Source organism: Hyla sarda, chromosome 6 (assembly GCF_029499605.1).
Source record: "Hyla sarda isolate aHylSar1 chromosome 6, aHylSar1.hap1, whole genome shotgun sequence".
Classification (NCBI taxonomy): domain Eukaryota; kingdom Metazoa; phylum Chordata; class Amphibia; order Anura; family Hylidae; genus Hyla; species Hyla sarda.
In genome coordinates this window covers 99,137,383-99,157,133 of record NC_079194.1, presented here as the reverse complement: position 1 = coordinate 99,157,133, position 19,751 = coordinate 99,137,383, and the positions used below count along the sequence as shown (strand labels likewise).

Sequence of the window (19,751 nt, the reverse complement as noted above, 5' to 3'; positions counted from 1 at the left end):
CATAAACAATTGCCTTCAGATGACCCCAAAGAAGAAGTCTAAGGGGGTCAGATCGGGAGACCTTGGGGCCATACAACTGGCCCACGACGATCAATCCACTTTCCAGGAAACTGTTCATCTAGGAATGCCCGGACCTGACACCCATAATGTGGTGGTGCACCATCTTGCTGGAAAAACTCAGTGAATGGGCCAGGTCCGAGCATTCCTAAATGAACAGTTTCCTGGAAAGTGGATTGGTCGTGGTGGGCCAGTTGAATAGCCCCCAAGGTCTCCCGATCTGACCCCCTTACACTTATCTTTGGGGTCATCTAAAGGCAATTGTCTATGCAGTGAAGATACGAGATGTGCCGCACCTGAAACCACGGATACTGGAAGCCTGTGCTAGCATTTCTCCTGCGGTGTTGCTATCAGTGTGTGAAGAGTTGGGGAAGAGGTTGCATTGACAATCCAACACAATGGGTAGCACATTGAACACATTTTATAAGTGGTCAGAAACTTGTAAATAACTCATGAAAGAATAAAGTTATGTTAAAACCAAGCACATCATTGTTTTTCTTGTGAAATTCAGAATAAGTTTGATGTGTCACATAACCCTCTTCCTATTGAAAAAACAAAAGATGGATTCAAAATGGCCGACTTCAAAATGGCCACCATGGTCACTTCCCATCTTGAAAAGTTTCCTCCCTCACATATACTAATGTGCAACAAACAGGAAGTTAATGTCACCAACCATTCCCATTTTATTAAGGTGTATCCATATAAATGGCCCACCCTGTATATATGAGCAAAGGTTGTAGATAAGTTATGCTCACCGGAGTTGGTTATGCTCAGAGCATAACATCTAGAGCAGCATATTACTGAGCGAATCAGCAGCCTTGGAGCAACCGATCCTCCAAAAGGGTCAGCAAGAAGAAATATATTGTGGTAGTTTATAGAAAAAAATTCTCCAAAAGTCGTGCTTCTCCCATAAAAGATTTTCTTTATTTGAACATGAAAGGTATAACAGGATGGTGATAGCACTTTCAACGTGTTTCTAGCTCTTACCAAGCTCTTTATCAAGATGTGCATACAAATACATAGCCAGGACACATTAGATATAGGCATACAAATGAGTGGACAAGCTGTCAATTTGCTCGGGAAACTGGTACACCCAGACCTTGGCTCCACTTTAGGGAGTCCCAAGATGGCAATTCCGGGGCTTCCTGTGTTACATAACATTATAAAATTACATAAAGGGTTCCAATATGATAAAAAGTGAAAAACCCGTCATTGACATGGTTAATAATAATTTGATTAAAATTGTGACAGTTCTCAAGTGCATATAAAATCATGAAAACCAAGAGGAAAGAAATTCTACTAAAAGTTGCAGACAAAAAAAAATTATTGAGGAGTGGTGTTCCACGATCTGTGCATGTCATTCATTGATTCACTTAGAAGAAGCGCAATTCTTTGTGATGAAGTGATCCTACAGTGTCAATATGCTGCGTATATGCTGCAGTGACAGACCAAATGCCAGCTGACATTGGAAAACCTTTTTTCTCAGGTAATGATTATGCATCTTTTTATTGCATGCCACTGCCACACTCTAAAAAAGGTGGTGGCCATAGTGCTATTCACGTGTTGTTTGCGCATCCAATTTATACTGTTTTACAATCCGAAAATGATGGGAGGAATTGGTATAAAGTTATAGATTTCCCATAGGTTTATCCACCATTGGTTGAGACTAAAAAGGGAAATACATTTATCCTTTTTTTTTATATAAATAAAAATTGTGCTGTCCATATTATGTACTTTGGGAGATGTATATGCACATCTATCGTGTTCTTGCAGGGATGCACTATTTTTAAGTATGCTTGGCATTATTTGTTCATTGCATTTTTCCATTACCGTTCTGCCATTATATTGGAGCAGGTTTGTTGGTCTTGACCAAGGCAATATAGGGGACTAATTCAAAAGTGTGTGTGTGTGTGTAGTGTTTTACTTGCGAATACTCGCAATGCGAATCTTATTCGCGAATTCACGAATATTCACGAATTCACGAATATTCGTAAATATAGCCCTATATATTCGTAATTACAAATATTCGTTTTTTTTTTTCACAGTACACATCACAGTGATCATTCCTCTCTGCTTCCAGCTTGTGTGGTGTAAAGAAGGCTCTAATACTACTGTGTGAGACTGGCGTGCGAATTTTCTCTTATGCTAATTTTTGTATATGCGAATTTCCGTATACGTGAATTATCGCATATACGAAAATAAAATGTGAATATTACGAATATGCAAATGGTGTGTGTGGGGGGAGGGGTTGTTATAAATTAAAAACATTTGTTGGAACAAGTTTTCTTCTATTGAATGTGTTACGCCGAGCGCTCCGGGTCCCTGCTCCTCCCCGAAGCGCTCGCGGCGTTTCTCTCCCTGCAGCGCCCCGGTCAGACCGGCTGACTGGGAGCGCTGCACTGACATTGCGGGCGGGGATGCGATTCGCATAGCGGGATGCGCCCGCCCGCGAATCGCATCCCAAGTCACTTACCTGTCCCGGTCCCCGGCTGTCATGCTCTGGCGCGCGCGGCTCCGCTCTCTAGGGCGCGCGCGCCAGCTCTCTGAGATTTAAAGGGCCAGTGCACCAATGATGGTGCCTGGCCCAATCACCCTGATTAGCTTGCACCTGTTCCATGCCCTACTTATACCTCACTTCCCCTGCACTCCCTTGCCGGATCTTGTTGCCTTGTGCCTTGAGAAAGCTTTACTGTGTTACCCATACTGTGTTCCAGACCTCCTGCTATTCCACCATTGACTACGAACCTTGCCGCCTGTCCCGACCTTCTGCTACGTCTGACCTTGCTCTTGTCTACTCCCTTGTACCGCGCTTATCTCAGCAGTCAGAGAGGTTGAGCCGTTGCCGGTGGATACGACCTGGTTGCTACCGCCGCTGCAAGACCATCCCGCTTTGCGGCGGGCTCTGGTGAATACCAGTAGCAACTTAGAACCGGTCCACCGACACGGTCCACGCCAATCCCTCTCTGGCACAGAGGATCCACCTCCAGCCTGCCGAATCGTGACAGTAGATCCGGCCATGGATCCCGCTGAGGTTCCCCTGCCAGTTGTCGCCGACCTCACCACGGTGGTCGCCCAGCAATCCCGACAGATCGCCCTTCTAAGTCACCAGCTGTCGGAAGTGTCCACCATGGTACAGCAACTTCAGTCGCAGCTACAGCATCTGCAACAGCAGCTACCATCTCCTCCGCCAGCTCCTGCACCTCCTCCGCAGAGAGTGGCCGCTCCTACCTCCGCTTGTCCCTGCCGGACAAATTTGATGGGGACTCTAGACTCTGCCGTGGTTTTCTGTCACAATGTTCCCTACATTTGGAGATGTTGTCGGACCAATTTCCTACAGAACGGTCGAAGGTGGCTTTCGTGGTCAGTCTCCTGTCTGGGAAGGCTTTGTCTTGGGCCACACCGCTCTGGGACTGCGATGACCCTGTCACCGCCACTGTACACTCCTTCTTCTCTGAGGTTCGCAGTGTCTTCGAGGAACCAGCCCGAGCTTCTTCTGCCGAGACTGCCCTGCTGAACATGGTCCAGGGTAATTCTTCAGTAGGCGAGTACGCCATCCGATTTCGTACTCTCGCTTCCGAATTATCTTAGAACAACGAGGCTCTCTGCGCGACCTTTAAAAAAGGCCTATCCAGTAACATCAAAGATGTGCTGGCCGCATGAGAAATTCCTGCCAACCTGCATGAACTTATCCATTTGGCCACCCGCATTGACATGCGTTTTTTGGAAAGACACCAGGAACTCCGCCAGGAAAAAGACCTTAATCCCTGGGCACCTCTCTCACGGTATCCCTTGCAATCTACCCCTGTGCCTCCCGCCAAGGAGCCTATGCAAGTAGATCGGTCTCGCCTGACTCTTGAAGAGAGGTCTCGCCGTAGGGATAAAAATCTATGTCTGTACTGCACTAGTACCGAACATTTCTTGGTGGATTGCCCTATTCGTCCCCCATGTCTGGAAAATGCACGCACGCAACCTGCTCATGTGGGCCTGGCGTCTCTGGGTACGGAGTCTACTTCTCCATGTCTCACTGTGCCCGTACGGATTTCTCCTTCTGCCAACTCCTCCTTCTCTGCCGTGGCCGTCTTGGACTCTGGTTCTTCCGGAAATTTTATTCTGGCCTCTTTGCTTGATAGGCACTGCATCCCGGTGACCCGTCTCATCAAGCCGCTCTACATTTCTTCAGTCAACGGCGTCAAGTTGCACTGCACTGTGCGTTATCGCACAGTGCCCCTGCTGATGAACATTGGACCACATCTCGAGAAGATTGATTTTTGGTTTTGCCCTGCTGCACCTCTGAAGTCCTCCTCGGTCTGCCATGGCTCCAGCATCATTCTCCCACCCTTGACTGGACCACCGGGGAGATCAAGAATTGGGGTACTGTTTGCCTCAAGAAATGCCTCACTTCTGCTCCCAGCCCCGCCTGTCGAGCCTCAGTGTCTCCTCCTGTGCCTGATCTCCCAAAGGATTATAAGGACTGTGCCGTGCCTCCTTATAGCCTCCGTCCTGGTGACACTCTGCCCCGTGCCAAGCCTCACCCTCTGCCCCCCCTCCCCATTCCCACGCCTTCTGGACTGTCTGCCGTGCATGGGCATACCCAGGACTTCGCTGTCCCCCGGAGGGAGACTCTACAGTCGCTCCCGATGTCCTCGTCCTGTGTGGAGCGACATCCCGACAAAAAGAGGGGGAGACCTAAGGGGGAGGGGGTACTGTTACGCTGAGCGCTCCGGGTCCCTGCTCCTCCCCGAAGCGCTCGTGGCGTTTCTCTCCCTGCAGCGCCCCGGTCAGACCAGCTGACCGGGAGCGCTGCACTGACATTGCCGGCGGGGATGCGATTCGCATAGCGGGACGCGCCCGCCCGCGAATCGCATCCCAAGTCACTTACCTGTCCCGGTCCCCGGCTGTCATGCTCTGGAGAGCCCTAGAGAGCGGAGCCGCGCGCGCCAGCTCTCTGAGATTTAAAGGGCCAGTGCACCAATGATGGTGCCTGGCCCAATCACCCTGATTAGCTTGCACCTGTTCCATGCCCTACTTATACCTCACTTCCCCTGCACTCCCTTGCCGGATCTTGTTGCCTTGTGCCTTGAGAAAGCTTTACTGTGTTATCCATACTGTGTTCCAGACCTCCTGCTATTCCACCATTGACTACGAACCTTGCCGCCTGTCCCGACCTTCTGCTACGTCTGACCTTGCTCTTGTCTACTCCCTTGTACCGCGCTTATCTCAGCAGTCAGAGAGGTTGAGCCGTTGCCGGTGGATACGACCTGGTTGCTACCGCCGCTGCAAGACCATCCCGCTTTGCGGCGGGCTCTGGTGAATACCAGTAGCAACTTAGAACCGGTCCACCGACACGGTCCACGCCAATCCCTCTCTGGCACAGAGGATCCACCTCCAGCCTGCCGAATCGTGACAGAATTATGGTTTCCTGGATCTCGTTAAGGCCTTCTGGGGTCAGCGTTCCCATCTTATAAATCCAGAAGATCTCTCTTTTCTGTAAAATATCAAATCTGTTGGTAACTGTACTTGTATGTGGTCGATTGGAGTTACTTTGGAGGGTTGCATATTATCCACATGTTTAGTGGCACAATGCCTCGAAAACCCTTGCAGAAGGAAAGGATTTCTAATATTTTGACAATGCTTGTTGATTCTGCATCTGAGAGCCTGGACCGTTCTCACTATGTACTGTTTCCCACACATACGTCTGCAACTTTTAGTAGAATTTCTTTCCTCTTGTTTTTCATGATTTTATATGCATTTGAGAACTGTCACAATTTTTATTAAATTATTATTAACCATGTCAATGACAGGTTTTTCACTTTTTATCATATTGGAACCCTTTATGTAATTGTATAATGTTATGTAACACAGGAAGCCCCAGAATTGCCATCTTGGGACTCACTAAAGTGAAGCCAAGGTCTGGGTGTACCAGTTTCCCGGGCAAATTGACAGCTTGTCCACTCATTAGTATGCCTCTTTATAATGTGTCCTGGCTATGTATTTGTATGCACATCTTGATAAAGAGCTCGGTACGAGCTAGAAACGTGTTGAAAGTGCTATCACCATCCTGTTATACCTTTGATGTTCAAATAAAGAAAATATTTTATGGGAGAAGCGCCATGTTTTGAGAATTTTTTTCTATTAACTACCACAATGGTTATGAGAAGTATCATTGACCGTAGTTATGGTGGTAGAGTGTGGGGTAATGGTAGATATATGTATAGGTTCTGGAGCAAGCATTCCCCTTGCTTTGGATTCTGATGACGTGGATTTGGTATTCTGGCGCTCTTGTCCTCTGTGTTGAGGATTGTTATTATTTTTATGATAATTAGATGCCACAAAAGTGTATGAGTGCTGTTGCCCTCCAGGAATATTATTATTACTTTTTTTGTTGTTGTCCCCTCGGGGTATTATTTCTATGTTGATTAGAAGGTAGCCTTTTACGTGATGTAGAGTTGTTGTGCTTAGGGGGGAGGTTTGAGAGTGTCAGTGGCCCTAGATGTTGATGTTTTCTCAATTTCCTGAGCATTCTGGGGTTGATTTTCTAACCAATATCTGAAGTTATCAGACCTGTAGTCCTCCCTGTCTCTGTTGAGTTCACCCAATTTTTTGTGTAAGTGTTTGAAAAAAAACTCAGGTCGCCCCATAGTGCCGGGCATCAACTCATTAACATCCAATTTGTCCCACTACTTAGACCTTTTACTCCTAAATTATGTGTTGAGTCTAAAATCCTTTTTGAAGGGCACCGCAGAATTCATTAACAATATTGTAGATACACCATGGGACGACGAGTATCATCTGGTCACAATGGACATCTCGTCAATATATACAGTAATCAACCAAAATTTGGGTATTGATGCAGTTAACCACTATCTATTAGAAGATGCAAGCATGTCAGAGGCATAAAACACAATTACTTTGAATACCAATGACAAATTTATTCGCATTATACTGGCACTGCCATGGGCATACAAATGGCACTTAGCTTTGCTAATTTATTTGTGGGCCTATTTGAAGAGTCCTTTGTATACACACATCCGCTTTTCCAACATTGTCGTTTCTACAAGAGGTACATTGACAACATCTTCTTTATGTGGGATGGGAATATTTTTGAACTAAACAATTTTTTACTTTATCTTTCTGACAACAATGGGGGCTTACTTTTACCCAGTCCATTTTTTAATATAATGTGGAGTTCCTGGATGTAGTGGTAGTCCATGATGACTCCCAACTTTACGCACTAAGACTTTTTTAAGGCTGTGGATAGCTAAAGCAATTTGGATTTTAGCAGTGCATATTTTAAAAAATGACTCACCAATATACCTTACGGACAATTTAAAAGAATCCACTGAAACTGCACCTTACAGAGCAACTTTGAAAAACAAAGCAAGGTCGTGGAAGCCAGATTCTCAGCAAAAACAATACCCCAAGAAACTTGTCAAGGCAACTCTAAACAGAGCAAGAGATCTGAGCCAACAGGACTGTTTGGTCTCCCCCCAAAAATCGAAGAGGCCAATACACAGTGCATACAGAGATAAGATTGTTTGGGTAACTTTAATACTACTGTCACCGTTTTTTATCACGTCACTTGTTTTTACTACTCATGATGCAAACTCACTCTATCGATCTTAACCCTCCATAATATATTTATAATGTCACCAAGCAATTGCACTTACCATACCTCCAATTTGACTACGATAAATGCCAAAAGTAAATACATAACATTGTTGCCACTTATATATGTTCTCCTCTATTCTACAGATAAAGCTTTTTCACACCAATCACCGGCCACACTGTTTGCTGACGCTCCTGCTTACTGCCCCCCGACAACCAGCGATCGCAATACAGACTCCGTCCAGCAGGATCATGCCCCCCAGCGTGATTGGTTGCTACAAGTCACGTGACCATATGCATACCAATGTGTCCCTGGTTACGGGCTCTACCTGAAGGATTCAGGCACATCCAGATTGCGGAGATCTTTCAGGCGCCTGACACGTGCTGTTTATAAACAGATGCAGTGTCATATTAGAGCCAAGTTCTCAATTATTGCTGCCGGGATGAGGCAGCAGCTTGCACTGTATTAATGTATGAATGTTTATTATGCTGTACACATATGGTTGTTCTTCTGTATGGAATTCTTATGTATTTAAATGTCTATTTTGACCCTTTTTTGGCTATGTGATATAATGGAAGTGACATCACATATTACCTCCCCTTGACCTTGTCATCCCCCATCTTGGCGCCTTTAGTCCACTAGATTATCTGAGGAAGGGGAAAGCCAGCCTTGAAATGCATCATTATCTTATATGTATTTGCACAATAAAAGCTCTTTGGTTATTATACATCTTGCACTTTGAAGTACTTTCTGAAAGAAGCAGCGCCTGGTTCCCTGGTCCTCTCTATCCAAATGCCACCACATATGCTGCCTTCATAATATGTGCGTAGCCTTGTATTACCTTAACCCTTTAAGGACGCAGCCCATTTGGGCCTTAAGGACGCAGACAATTTAATTTTAACGTTTTTGTTTTTTCCTCCTCGCCTTCAAAAAATCATAACTCTTTTATATTAACATTTTATTTTAATAGTTCAGATATTTACGCACGCGGCGATACCAAATATGTATATAAAATATTTTTTAACACTTTTTGGGGTGAAATAGGGAAAATAAGACAATTTGCGTTTTTATTGGGGGAGGGGGTTTTTCAAATTTTTTTTATTTATTTTTTTACTTTTTTTTACTTTTATTTTACACTTTAATAGTCCCCATAGGGGACTATTTATAGCAATCACTCGATTGCTAATCCTGTTCAGTGCTATTTACAGGACATAGCACTGATCAGGGTTATCGGTCATCTTCTGCTCTAGTCTGTGGGAAGGCAGATCAGAGCAGAAAACTCCCGGAAGGCAGCGGAGCCAGGTGAGGGGACCTCCGTCTGCCGTGCTGGATGATCGAATCATCGTGGCAGCGCTGTGGGCGATCTGATCATCCATTTTAGTGACCGCGAGGCTGCAGATGCCGTGTTCTGTATTGATCACGGCATCTGAGGGGTCAATTGTCCTTCAATATCAGGGTCGCTGAGGGTTCCAGTGTTCCTGTGAAGAAGGAATAACTTTTTTCTTGGGGTTACCCCTTTAAAGCCATCCAAATTTTTTGGGATTGCTAATTAATAATGACAAATATATTCCCCACTCCTCTTCATTGGTGGTGCCTTCAACAACTCTCATTAGAAAAAGGGGCCAATTCCAAAAACTGGACACCGCAGACTAAATCAGTCTCTCGGTTAAATTGTGTTTCTCCTAAAAGGGTATTTGATGAAAGCTTGGTATCTCCCTGATGAATGGAGTGGTGGTCGCACATGTGCCGTGCACTGCATTCATTTTGGGGACAATTATGTCAGGATCATTGGGGGTTGCTATGGATAGCAAATAGCCAGCTGAGATGGGAATTCCCCTTTAAACAACAGTCTTCTTTTTTTCATATTTCTTCTCAAAAGTGTTTTTGATCGCACAGGATCTCAGTTCTGAAATCCACTGTGATCATGAGTTATTAGACTTGGAAGCTGCTGCCATTGCACTCCACTCCCTGGCCAGCTGGGAGATCTGTCTATTTCTCTGCATAGAAGCCTGGGGAGTGGAGGGCAATGCCGTCTGCTTCACCGTCCAATAACTTATGATTTTAGTGGGTTTTAGAAGTGAGAACTAGTGCGATCAACAAAATGAACCTTTGGAAACATTTGTCACATTTTATGCCAGGAAACTGGTGTAGATGCTTTGATAAAGCCCCCTTTGTCTTTAATGTGCACATTGAAAATTATTGTAGGTCAAATTAAATTTTTCCTTGGCCAATCATCTTCCTTCCAAAGATCAAACTGAGCAAATATATAAGATTCTGGAGAGTTTCCTTATCCTCTTTCAGCATGATAACTGTGTAAATCACACTAGGAAATTCACCTAAAATGTGTCCCTTTCTTTTGTCTATGGATGACACCCAAAGTAAAAAAAAATAAATTATGCGCCTTCTGAGGTTAAAAGAAGTAAAAAATTACAAGAAAAATTCAGGCAAGAAATCTAGGACCTCCCCTCAATTTTTGCCCAGAGACAATGTTTGGCTTTCATCATCAACACAAACATGCTCATCGAGAAAAAAATAAAATAACAGAACAGTGGGTTAAAGCTTTACATTACTGCTTACTTATAGATATCCAGGGCGATCATAATGCGGGGCAAAAGAGGCAGCTTCCCTGGGCCAGCACTGTCCAGCTCGAACTTCAGTTCTTAGCAATAAAATCCATAACATACTGTACCTGCTCCTCCCAAAACATAGATAAATCCCCAACAGAAAATGACACGCTGTGGATCTCAAAATCTGTACCCAGGTCAGATAGACTGCAAGATTTCTGGTACTTGTGGACATACCCTAATTTTCTCCATGCTTCTCTTCCCAAACCACATATTCCTAATCACTGTTCCACTTAAAGGGGTTATCCACTATAAGGGGATTTTTGTACTTACCTGCCAGACAGTAATGGACATGCTTAGAAGGATGTGTGCTTGTCTTGGGGCTAAATGGCTATGTTATGAGATAACCATAATGCTGTGGCTATCTTTTTGTGAACTGGGTATTTCCTGTTGGAGTTCGTTCTCTCAAACTACACATCCCATAGTTCATTGTTTGTAAGTGTAAGGTCACTTTCTTCCCTACCACACATCAGTCGCTCCACCCATTGAAACACAAATGAGGTGCATCCATTCAAAAGACCACTGTTTTCTAACCAGGGTGCCTACAACTGTTGCAAAATGTTCTCTCCCTTACCCAGCATTCACACCTCCCATTGAAGCAGGACAACTGACTAGTGATGTTACGTCTTTGTTACGCCTAGCGCTCCGGGTCCCCGCTCCTCCCCGGAGCGCGTACGGCGTCTCTCTCTCCGCAGCGCCCCGGTCGGTCCCGCTGACCGGGAGCGCTGCACTGTCATGGCCGTCAGGGATGCGATTCGCACAGCGGGACGCGCCCGCTCGCGAATCGCATCCCAGGTCACTTACCCGTTCCCGTCCCCTGCTGTCATGTGCTGGCGCGCGCGGCTCCGCTCTCTAGGGCGCGCGCGCGCCAGCTCCCTGAGACTTAAAGGGCCAGTGCACCAAGGATTGGTGCCTGGCCCAATTAGCTTAATTGGCTTCCATCTGCTTCCTGCCTTTATCTGACCTCCTCCCATGCACTCCCTTGCCGGATCTTGTTGCCTTGTGCCAGTGAAAGCGTTTTGTGTGTCCAAAGCCTGTGTACCTGTACTTCTGCTATCCACCCTGACTACGAACCTTGCCGCCTGCCCCCGACCTTCTGCTACGTCCGACCTTGCTTCTGTCTACTCCCTTGTACCGCGCCTATCTTCAGCAGCCAGAGAGGTTGAGCCGTTGCTAGTGGATACGACCTGGTCACTACCGCCGCAGCAAGTCCATCCCGCTTTGCGGCGGGCTCTGGTGAAAACCAGTAGTGACTTAGAACCGGTCCACTAGCACGGTCCACGCCAATCCCTCTCTGGCACAGAGGATCCACCTCCTGCCAGCCGGCATCGTGACAGTAGATCCGGCCATGGATCCCGCTGAAGTTCCTCTGCCTGTTGTCGCCGACCTCCCCACACTGGTCGCCCAGCAAGCCCGACAGATTGCCCAACAAGATCACCAGCTGTCGTACTTGACCACCATGACTCAGCAACTCCAGTCGCAGCTACAGCAGATTCAGTCTCAGCTACAGCAGCAGCAACCATCTCCTCCGCCAGCTCCTGCACCTCTTCCGCAGCGAGTGGCCACTCCTAGCCTCCGCCTGTCCTTGCCGGACAAATTTAATGGGGACTCTAAGTTTTGCCGTGGCTTTCTTTCGCAATGTTCCCTGCACTTGGAGATGATGTCGGACCAGTTTCCTACTGAAAGGTCTAAGGTGGCTTTCGTAGTCAGCCTTCTGTCTGGAAAAGCCCTGTCATGGGCCACACCGCTCTGGGACCGCAATGACCCCGTCACTGCCTCTGTACACTCCTTCTTCTCGGAAATTCGAAGTGTCTTTGAGGAACCTGCCCGAGCCTCTTCTGCTGAGACTGCCCTGTTGAACCTGGTCCAGGGTAATTCTTCCGTTGGCGAGTACGCTATACAATTCCGTACTCTTGCTTCTGAACTTTCCTGGAATAATGAGGCCCTCTGCGCGACCTTTAAAAAAGGCCTATCCAGCAACATTAAAGATGTTCTGGCCGCACGAGATACTCCTACCAACCTGCATGAACTCATTCATCTAGCCACTCGCATTGACATGCGTTTTTCTGAGAGGCATCAAGAGCTCCGCCAGGAAAAAGACTTAGATCTCTGGACACCTCTCCCACAGTCTCCATTGCAATCTGCGCCTAGGCCTCCCGCCGAGGAGGCCATGCAAGTGGATCGGTCTCGCCTGACCCTGGAAGAGAGGAATCGCCGTAAGGAAGAGAATCTTTGTCTGTACTGTGCCAGTACCGAACATTTTTTGGTGGATTGCCCCATCCGTCCTCCACGTCTGGGAAACGCACGCTCGCACCCAGCTCTCGTGGGTGTGGCGTCTCTTGATGCTAAGTCGGCTTCTCCACGTCTCACGGTGCCTGTACGGATTTCTTCTTCAGCCAGCTCTTCCCTCTCAGCCGTGGCCTGCCTGGACTCTGGTGCCTCTGGGAATTTTATTCGGGAGTCCTTGGTGAATAAATTCCGCATCCCGGTGACCCGTCTTGTCAAGCCAATCCACATTTCCGCGGTCAACGGAGCCAGGTTGGATTGCACCGTGCGTTTCCGCACGAAGCCCCTCCTAATGTGCATCGGACCTCATCATGAGAAAATTGAGTTTTTGGTCCTCCCCAATTGCACTTCTGAAGTTCTCCTTGGACTACCCTGGCTTCTACACCATTCCCCAACCCTGGATTGGTCCACAGGGGAGATCAAGAGCTGGGGTACCTCTTGCTACAAGGACTGCCTTAAACCGGTTACCAGTACTCCCTGCCGTGACCCTGTGGTTCCTCCTGTATCCGGTCTCCCTAAGGTCGTTATGGACTCTGCCCGCCTTAAGAAGTGCCTCTTCCCCCCTCCCAGTCCAGTCAGGCAAGCCTCGGTGCCTCCTCATGGCCCTCGTCCTGGTGTCACACTGCCCCGTGCCAGGCCTCGCCCTCTGCCCTCCCTCCCCATTCCCACTCCTGCTGTACTGCCTGCCGTTGAGGAATCCCTCCATCCTTTCCCGGTGTCCTCATCCCAGGGGAGGCAGTTACCGGACAAAGAGAAGGGGAGACCTAAGGGGGGGGGTACTGTTACGCCTAGCGCTCCGGGTCCCCGCTCCTCCCCGGAGCGCGTACGGCGTCTCTCTCTCCGCAGCGCCCCGGTCGGTCCCGCTGACTGGGAGCGCTGCACTGTCATGGCCGTCGGGGATGCGATTCGCACAGCGGGACGCGCCCGCTCGCGAATCGCATCCCAGGTCACTTACCCGTTCCCGTCCCCTGCTGTCATGTGCTGGCGCGCGCGGCTCCGCTCTCTAGGGCGCGCGCGCGCCAGCTCCCTGAGACTTAAAGGGCCAGTGCACCAATGATTGGTGCCTGGCCCAATTAGCTTAATTGGCTTCCATCTGCTCCCTGCCTTTATCTGACCTCCTCCCATGCACTCCCTTGCCGGATCTTGTTGCCTTGTGCCAGTGAAAGCGTTTTGTGTGTCCAAAGCCTGTGTACCTGTACTTCTGCTATCCACCCTGACTACGAACCTTGCCGCCTGCCCCCGACCTTCTGCTACGTCCGACCTTGCTTCTGTCTACTCCCTTGTACCGCGCCTATCTTCAGCAGCCAGAGAGGTTGAGCCGTTGCTAGTGGATACGACCTGGTCACTACCGCCGCAGCAAGTCCATCCTGCTTTGCGGCGGGCTCTGGTGAAAACCAGTAGTGACTTAGAACCAGTCCACTAGCACGGTCCACGCCAATCCCTCTCTGGCACAGAGGATCCACCTCCTGCCAGCCGGCATCATGACAGTCTTGACACACTGCAACCTGGGAAAACTCGAGACCTAAGTCATTTTATATGCTGTTAAAAATAAATATTGGGGTGAAAATCACAAAATAATTGAGAGACCACCGTCACACAGAGGTACAGACACTATATTATGAACTACACTAACTTTACAGCCCCTGTAGCACAGTCAAGTAAAAAAAAAATCCTGGAATACCCCTTTAATAATCCCCTGGCCCTGGTGCTGAGTATTAGATCAAACATATTCTGTACAAGAAATCCAGAGGCAAACTGTTTTGTCTCATTGACTGTACTGAGGAGAGATCTTGGGAACCAGTGAAAAACATTCATGCCCCTGCCCTTATTCATATTTTGCATCAACCACTTCTTCACAAGTCAAAGAAGGGATGGTGTTAATAGGAGGTTGCTGTCATACTGAACTTGGCATTCTCCTCTCTGGCACTCTAGCTGCTCTGTTTTGTGGTTGCATAAATGTGCTGGCTCTTGACATCTTAAAGAGACTATACGCACTAGATGTCCCTGACCTTAAACAATGCCAATTGTGTCCCAGCCTGTAAAGGAACCTTCTCACAATCAGAGCTGCCATCAGGGGGGTACAGCCAGTACCCCAGTAAGAGGCCCAGAGCCCTATTGCTGCACCCTGCTGGTAACTCCATGCAAGGAACCATGGTGGCACGTTCCCTGCAGTGGGGTAACCGGACCCTTTACCTGCGGGCCCCGCGGCACTCCCTGCGACCGGGGGCACAGGTGAAGGGGATTCCGAATCCCTGAGTGGCCGCAACTTTTAACACTGAGTGTGCCTTTAAGACGAAGTGTTGAACATGTGCCATGATGGCGGCACATGTGACAGGAAGGAGCCAGCAGCTCTGTCCTGTAACTCTAGCCTGGGCTTCCCGTGCGGCAGCGGCTCCTAATGACGCTGTCTGCACAGGAGGCAGAGACAGAAGATGAGCGACTGGAGCTGCAGGGAAACGAAGGAGAGGTTAGTGGTGTTTTTTTATTCTTTTCAATGGGGCAATATTAAGGGCCTAATAATCAATGGAGGCAATGTACGGGGGCCTAATAATTAATGGGGGCAATGTTAGGGGGCATAATCAAGGGGGGGAGCGGGCAATGTCATGGGGCCTAATATTCAATGGGGACAATGTAAGGTGCCTAATAATTAGTGGGGGCAATGTTAGTGGCATAATCAAGGGGGCAATGTAAGGGGGCCTCATATTTAACTCGGGCAATGTTAGGGGCCTAATAATTAATGGAGGCAATGTTAGGGGGCATAATCAAGGGGGGCAATGTAAGGGAGCCTAATATTCAATGGGGGCAAAGTAAGGGGGCCTAATCATTAATGAGGGCAATGTAAGGGGGCCTATTAATTCTCTATGGGGGCAATGTAAGGTGGCCTATTGATAATCTATGGGGCAATGCAAAAATGGCCTATTAGTAATCTATGGAGCAATGTAAGGGGACCTAAATGTAATCTATGGGGCAATGTAAGGGGGCCTAAAAGTAATCTATGGGGGTAATGTAAGGGGGCCTGAAAATAATCTGTGGGGCAATGTAAGGGGGCCTAGTAATAATCTATGGGGGCAATGTGAGGGAACCTACTACTCTAAGGGCAATGTGAGAGCCTTATGCTATATGGGAATGTAAGGGGACCTAATACTATATGTAGACAGAGGGGACTAATGCTGTACGGGGGCAATGTGAGGGGGCCTAGTACTATGGTGGAGACGTGTTGTGATTAGGAGACGTCTTAATGATGACACAGGACAGATGGAGACGAAAGAGAAAAGTTAACGATTCTTATAAGAAATGGCCCCCTGTGAGTATGTACCTATAATCTTTTATACGGTCTGCAGCACCTGTGTACAGCTGGTGATATTCTGTATGGCCATTCTATGGGCCATTTACAGCACATCCACAGCATATTTGATGTTGCAGATGTACTGCCGGCAGTCACAGAGCAAGCTAACTACTCCCTGTAGCTCTGAGTGTCCACCCGTAGTGGCAGATTTCATGCCTGCAGTCACGAGCTGACAGACAGAGCTACCCGACCACAGCAGGGAAAACATTCTGCACACTCTGTGACTGCCGGTAGTGCATCTGCAGAGTCAAATATGCTGCGGATGTGCTGTGTGTAACTCTACCCTTAGAGGGGTATAGGTCTTTGTATAGTGGTATTTATTCAATAACAATATAGCAGTGGTAATGGTAGTGGTCATGGTGTGGTGCAATTACTTGTCCATTGTATAGTAGTGTTATTAGTGATACTGGTCTGTGTATGGTGGTTTTATTTCCTTACAGTACGATGGTATTATTTAGTCACTGCCAGAGTGATATGTTGTCCTGCAGTGGAGGTATTATTTTATGTTTCTGAGCCTGATACTATGATAAAATCCAGTGTGTGCCATGGGGAGAGGAGGGAGGGTGGCCCAGACCTTGAGCTGTGTAAGGGGCCCCATAATTTCTGATGGCAGCCCTGCTCACAATGCTCTGGGGCAAAACATTACAAAACATTTGGTTTCCGCTGCCTCCAAAGATGCTTGCCTGTGCTTCTCTTGTACAGAACTGCCTTCTTAATTTGACCATATCTAACCCTTTGCTTCCTGTCCTGACCTCTCAATGACTGCCTTAACCCATGCAGTGGCAGTCAGACCTCTAATTTCTGCCTATGTTGTTGGCACCGAGTCTTGGTATCTACTTTCCATCTACATGCCAGCCACTGCTAATGGGGACTACCCCTGGGGAAGCGACCTGGGATTCCCTGTAGGAAAGTCCACACCTCCTTAAATTTGTGTGCAAAATCCCATAGCAACCCAGTAAGTCCACATCACCTGTTGGCCTAATTACAAAAGATATAGGCGGATACAATGTAAAGTAATTTATAATAGCAGTTATTAGCCTTTTAGAACTTTTGATATGAACCTTGATTTATTAAACAATTATTGAAATAATTCATACAATTTCCTCATAAATGCACACAAGAACACATAAAACAATATAATTCCAAAAACGCAGAATGCATAAATCCCAACACACACTAGAATTCGTAATAATTTCGCATTGGATAAAAAAAAATTCAAGAATTTGCACAATTTTATCAGGCTGCCCCCTAAATATCTAGTGCGTTCCTAGCTAAGGAAGTCTGATTAATGCCATATGACGTGCTCTGAACTTTCCGTTCAGCTGCGTTCTGTGGGACTTGAGCCCTACTGGCAATGCAAGTCATGTGACCTGCAAATATCACCACTGATAAGGATCAGAGAAATAAACAGTGACATCAGCCAGCCAATTACATCTCTTTTTCATTGTTCTGCCATAATAGACACAGCACTGAATCATAATTATAAGGGAGTCAAATCCAGCCAGGACCCAAATTCCTCAGGTCTGGTGACACTTAGATCTATAATTAGATGCTTATTGCTTGGCGAAGAAGATAACACAGGTAGAGCATTGTGCAGAATGTCTTAGATCTATCTATCCTTCTCTCCATCTATCCTTCTATCCATGTGTCTATCCATCCGTCCTGTTACACTACATGATTCTCCGGTTTTGTAGCAGAAATCATTCTGACAGGTCACACGCTGAGGGACAAATGATTTTATTGAGCTAGTTACCAAGCCATCCCTAAATAGGCACAGGTTATGTAATAAAATATTTACACCACTCGACTCCCAGGTCCAAAATAAAAGGGGGTCAAGAAAAGGAGGGGGTCTAGGCTGCTGCAGAATCTCTTAGATAATAAAGCTGTCTTACACATTCATCTATAGTAAAGACTTCAAGAAGAGGAGTGATTGACGGCAACCTAGGAGTGTTTTTCTCTAGCAGCAGCTGGGGGTTTTCCAGATATTTAACAATTTTGATGGCACGATCGTGCATTTATGTATTTGTACAGCAGAGGGGAATTTTGTATTTGACTGTTTTGTTTATGTGTGTGCACTGTTATGGCATATAGTCATATCACAAAAAGCTGTGCCAAACCTAGCACTGATCTATTGGTCGATCTATGTCAATATCGGTCTATCATATCTCTCTCTCTCTCTCTCTCTCTCTCTCTCTCTCTCTCTCTCTCGCTCTCGTTATATCTATCTTTTTACCATCTATTTTGATCTTACATGCTACAAATATAAGGAATGATATATTTTCATGTTGCCAAAAAAGCCTGAAGTATTCCAACATCCTAACCAAGAAACCTCGTAGTTACACATACATTACCGAAGCAGCCACAACAGATAGTATTTCTCAATTTCTAGACCGATATGACTTTGTTGGCACATTCTATAGATATGACTGCAAGACAGGTGTTCCAAAATATCCCTCCCCCCTCCCTATATCACACGCTAGGGTTGGGGGGGGGGGGGATCTTTAATGACAAAAGGGTGATAACTTACCCATTCCAAGATGCGAAGGAAAGCCAAGGGCTCTTTAACTATTCGAAAAGTCCCCGATGTTCCAATCTTGAAGAGAAATAAAAAATATGTTTACCATTGATTGTTGTAATACATAACACAATGGGATGAGATCAACAATCGCCCCCCGTACACAGCGTGCTCTTACCTGATTCAAAATGTCCATCCTGTCTTTTCTGTGGCCAAACAAGTTGAAATGTTTCTATAATAAAGCCTTACACTCAGTCGCTTCAACCATATACGCGGGAAGGCAGCGCTCATCGCATACTTTTATTCTAACATAGCCAGCAACACAGTGAGAGTGAGCAGGGAAAGCAAACCGTCCCTCTGGGTCCTAAAGACAGCCATGTATGAGCACATCACATCACATGAAGAACACATCACAATTCATGCTGCTTGCATACTGACCTGCTGATGTCTTTCCTATAGAAAGTGATGATTGCAGTTCACAGGCTTTGAATTACCCGATGGATGTGAATGGTGTTTTCATCATATTACATTTTTTTAACCAGCGTTTCCAAAATCTTTGACGCATTACGATGAACCACAAATTTCTATTACCTCAGTTGCATTGTTTGGGAATTGTTTGTCATAGGTCAGTAAGTTCCCTATGCCGGTTGTATGTGAGATCATCTTACAAACATATTATCCCATTATCATGATTTCCAGCTCATCTGTGCCATCTTTACTGTGAACAGCAAATAGCTAAAATATTAATTGCCTCCAATCCCTTGAATAGACACTGGCAGAATCAAAAACTTTTTAATGTTGTAGATCTTGGCAAAACCTACGTGATTGAATGAAAAGACCCAGCACTGCACAGCAGACTCAGGGAGGAATCCTGAGCAGCGGATCTGTAAGCAGTAAGAATGAGTGAGCAGAAGAACAGAAACTTTGTGAGCCAAACACAGACGATAGACACATAAAAAAGACATGTAAAACATTTGCATGACCTAGTGAGTAACATATGGAAGCATTATTTTATCTGTGATATGATAGGTACGCTTTAATAGTTCTGAACTTAAAAGTGTTGTTGGACAGTTCCCTTTGTGTAAGAAAGGTCCCATGACACTGGCATCACAACATTTAGTGGTAAGTCGGAAGTATTCAGTTTTCCTACAGCATCACCCCAAGTGAAATGCAGCATTACACCCTTCCTCTTTTAACCCTTTAAGGACACTGCGTTTTTCCGTTTTTGCATTTTCGTTTTTTCCTCCTCGCCTTTTAAAAATCATAACCCTTTCAATTTTGCACCTAAAAATCCATATGATGGCTTATTTTTTGTGC

At 46.5% G+C, this 19,751-nt stretch overlaps 1 protein-coding gene across 1 annotated transcript in view; it reads right to left on the bottom strand.

Moving 5' to 3' along the window:
* The window catches only part of SYNPR (synaptoporin), a 322,200-nt gene extending 303,419 nt beyond the window's left edge, over window positions 1-18,781 (bottom strand). The window contains exons 1-2 of the mRNA XM_056524521.1: window positions 18,613-18,781; window positions 18,447-18,512 (exon numbers count right to left, since the gene is read on the bottom strand). Of these exons, the coding sequence (XP_056380496.1) occupies window positions 18,447-18,512; window positions 18,613-18,630 (84 nt within the window). The 5' untranslated portion in view covers window positions 18,631-18,781. The remainder of the gene's footprint in view (window positions 1-18,446; window positions 18,513-18,612) is intronic.
* Window positions 18,782-19,751: the final 970 nt, after the last annotated feature.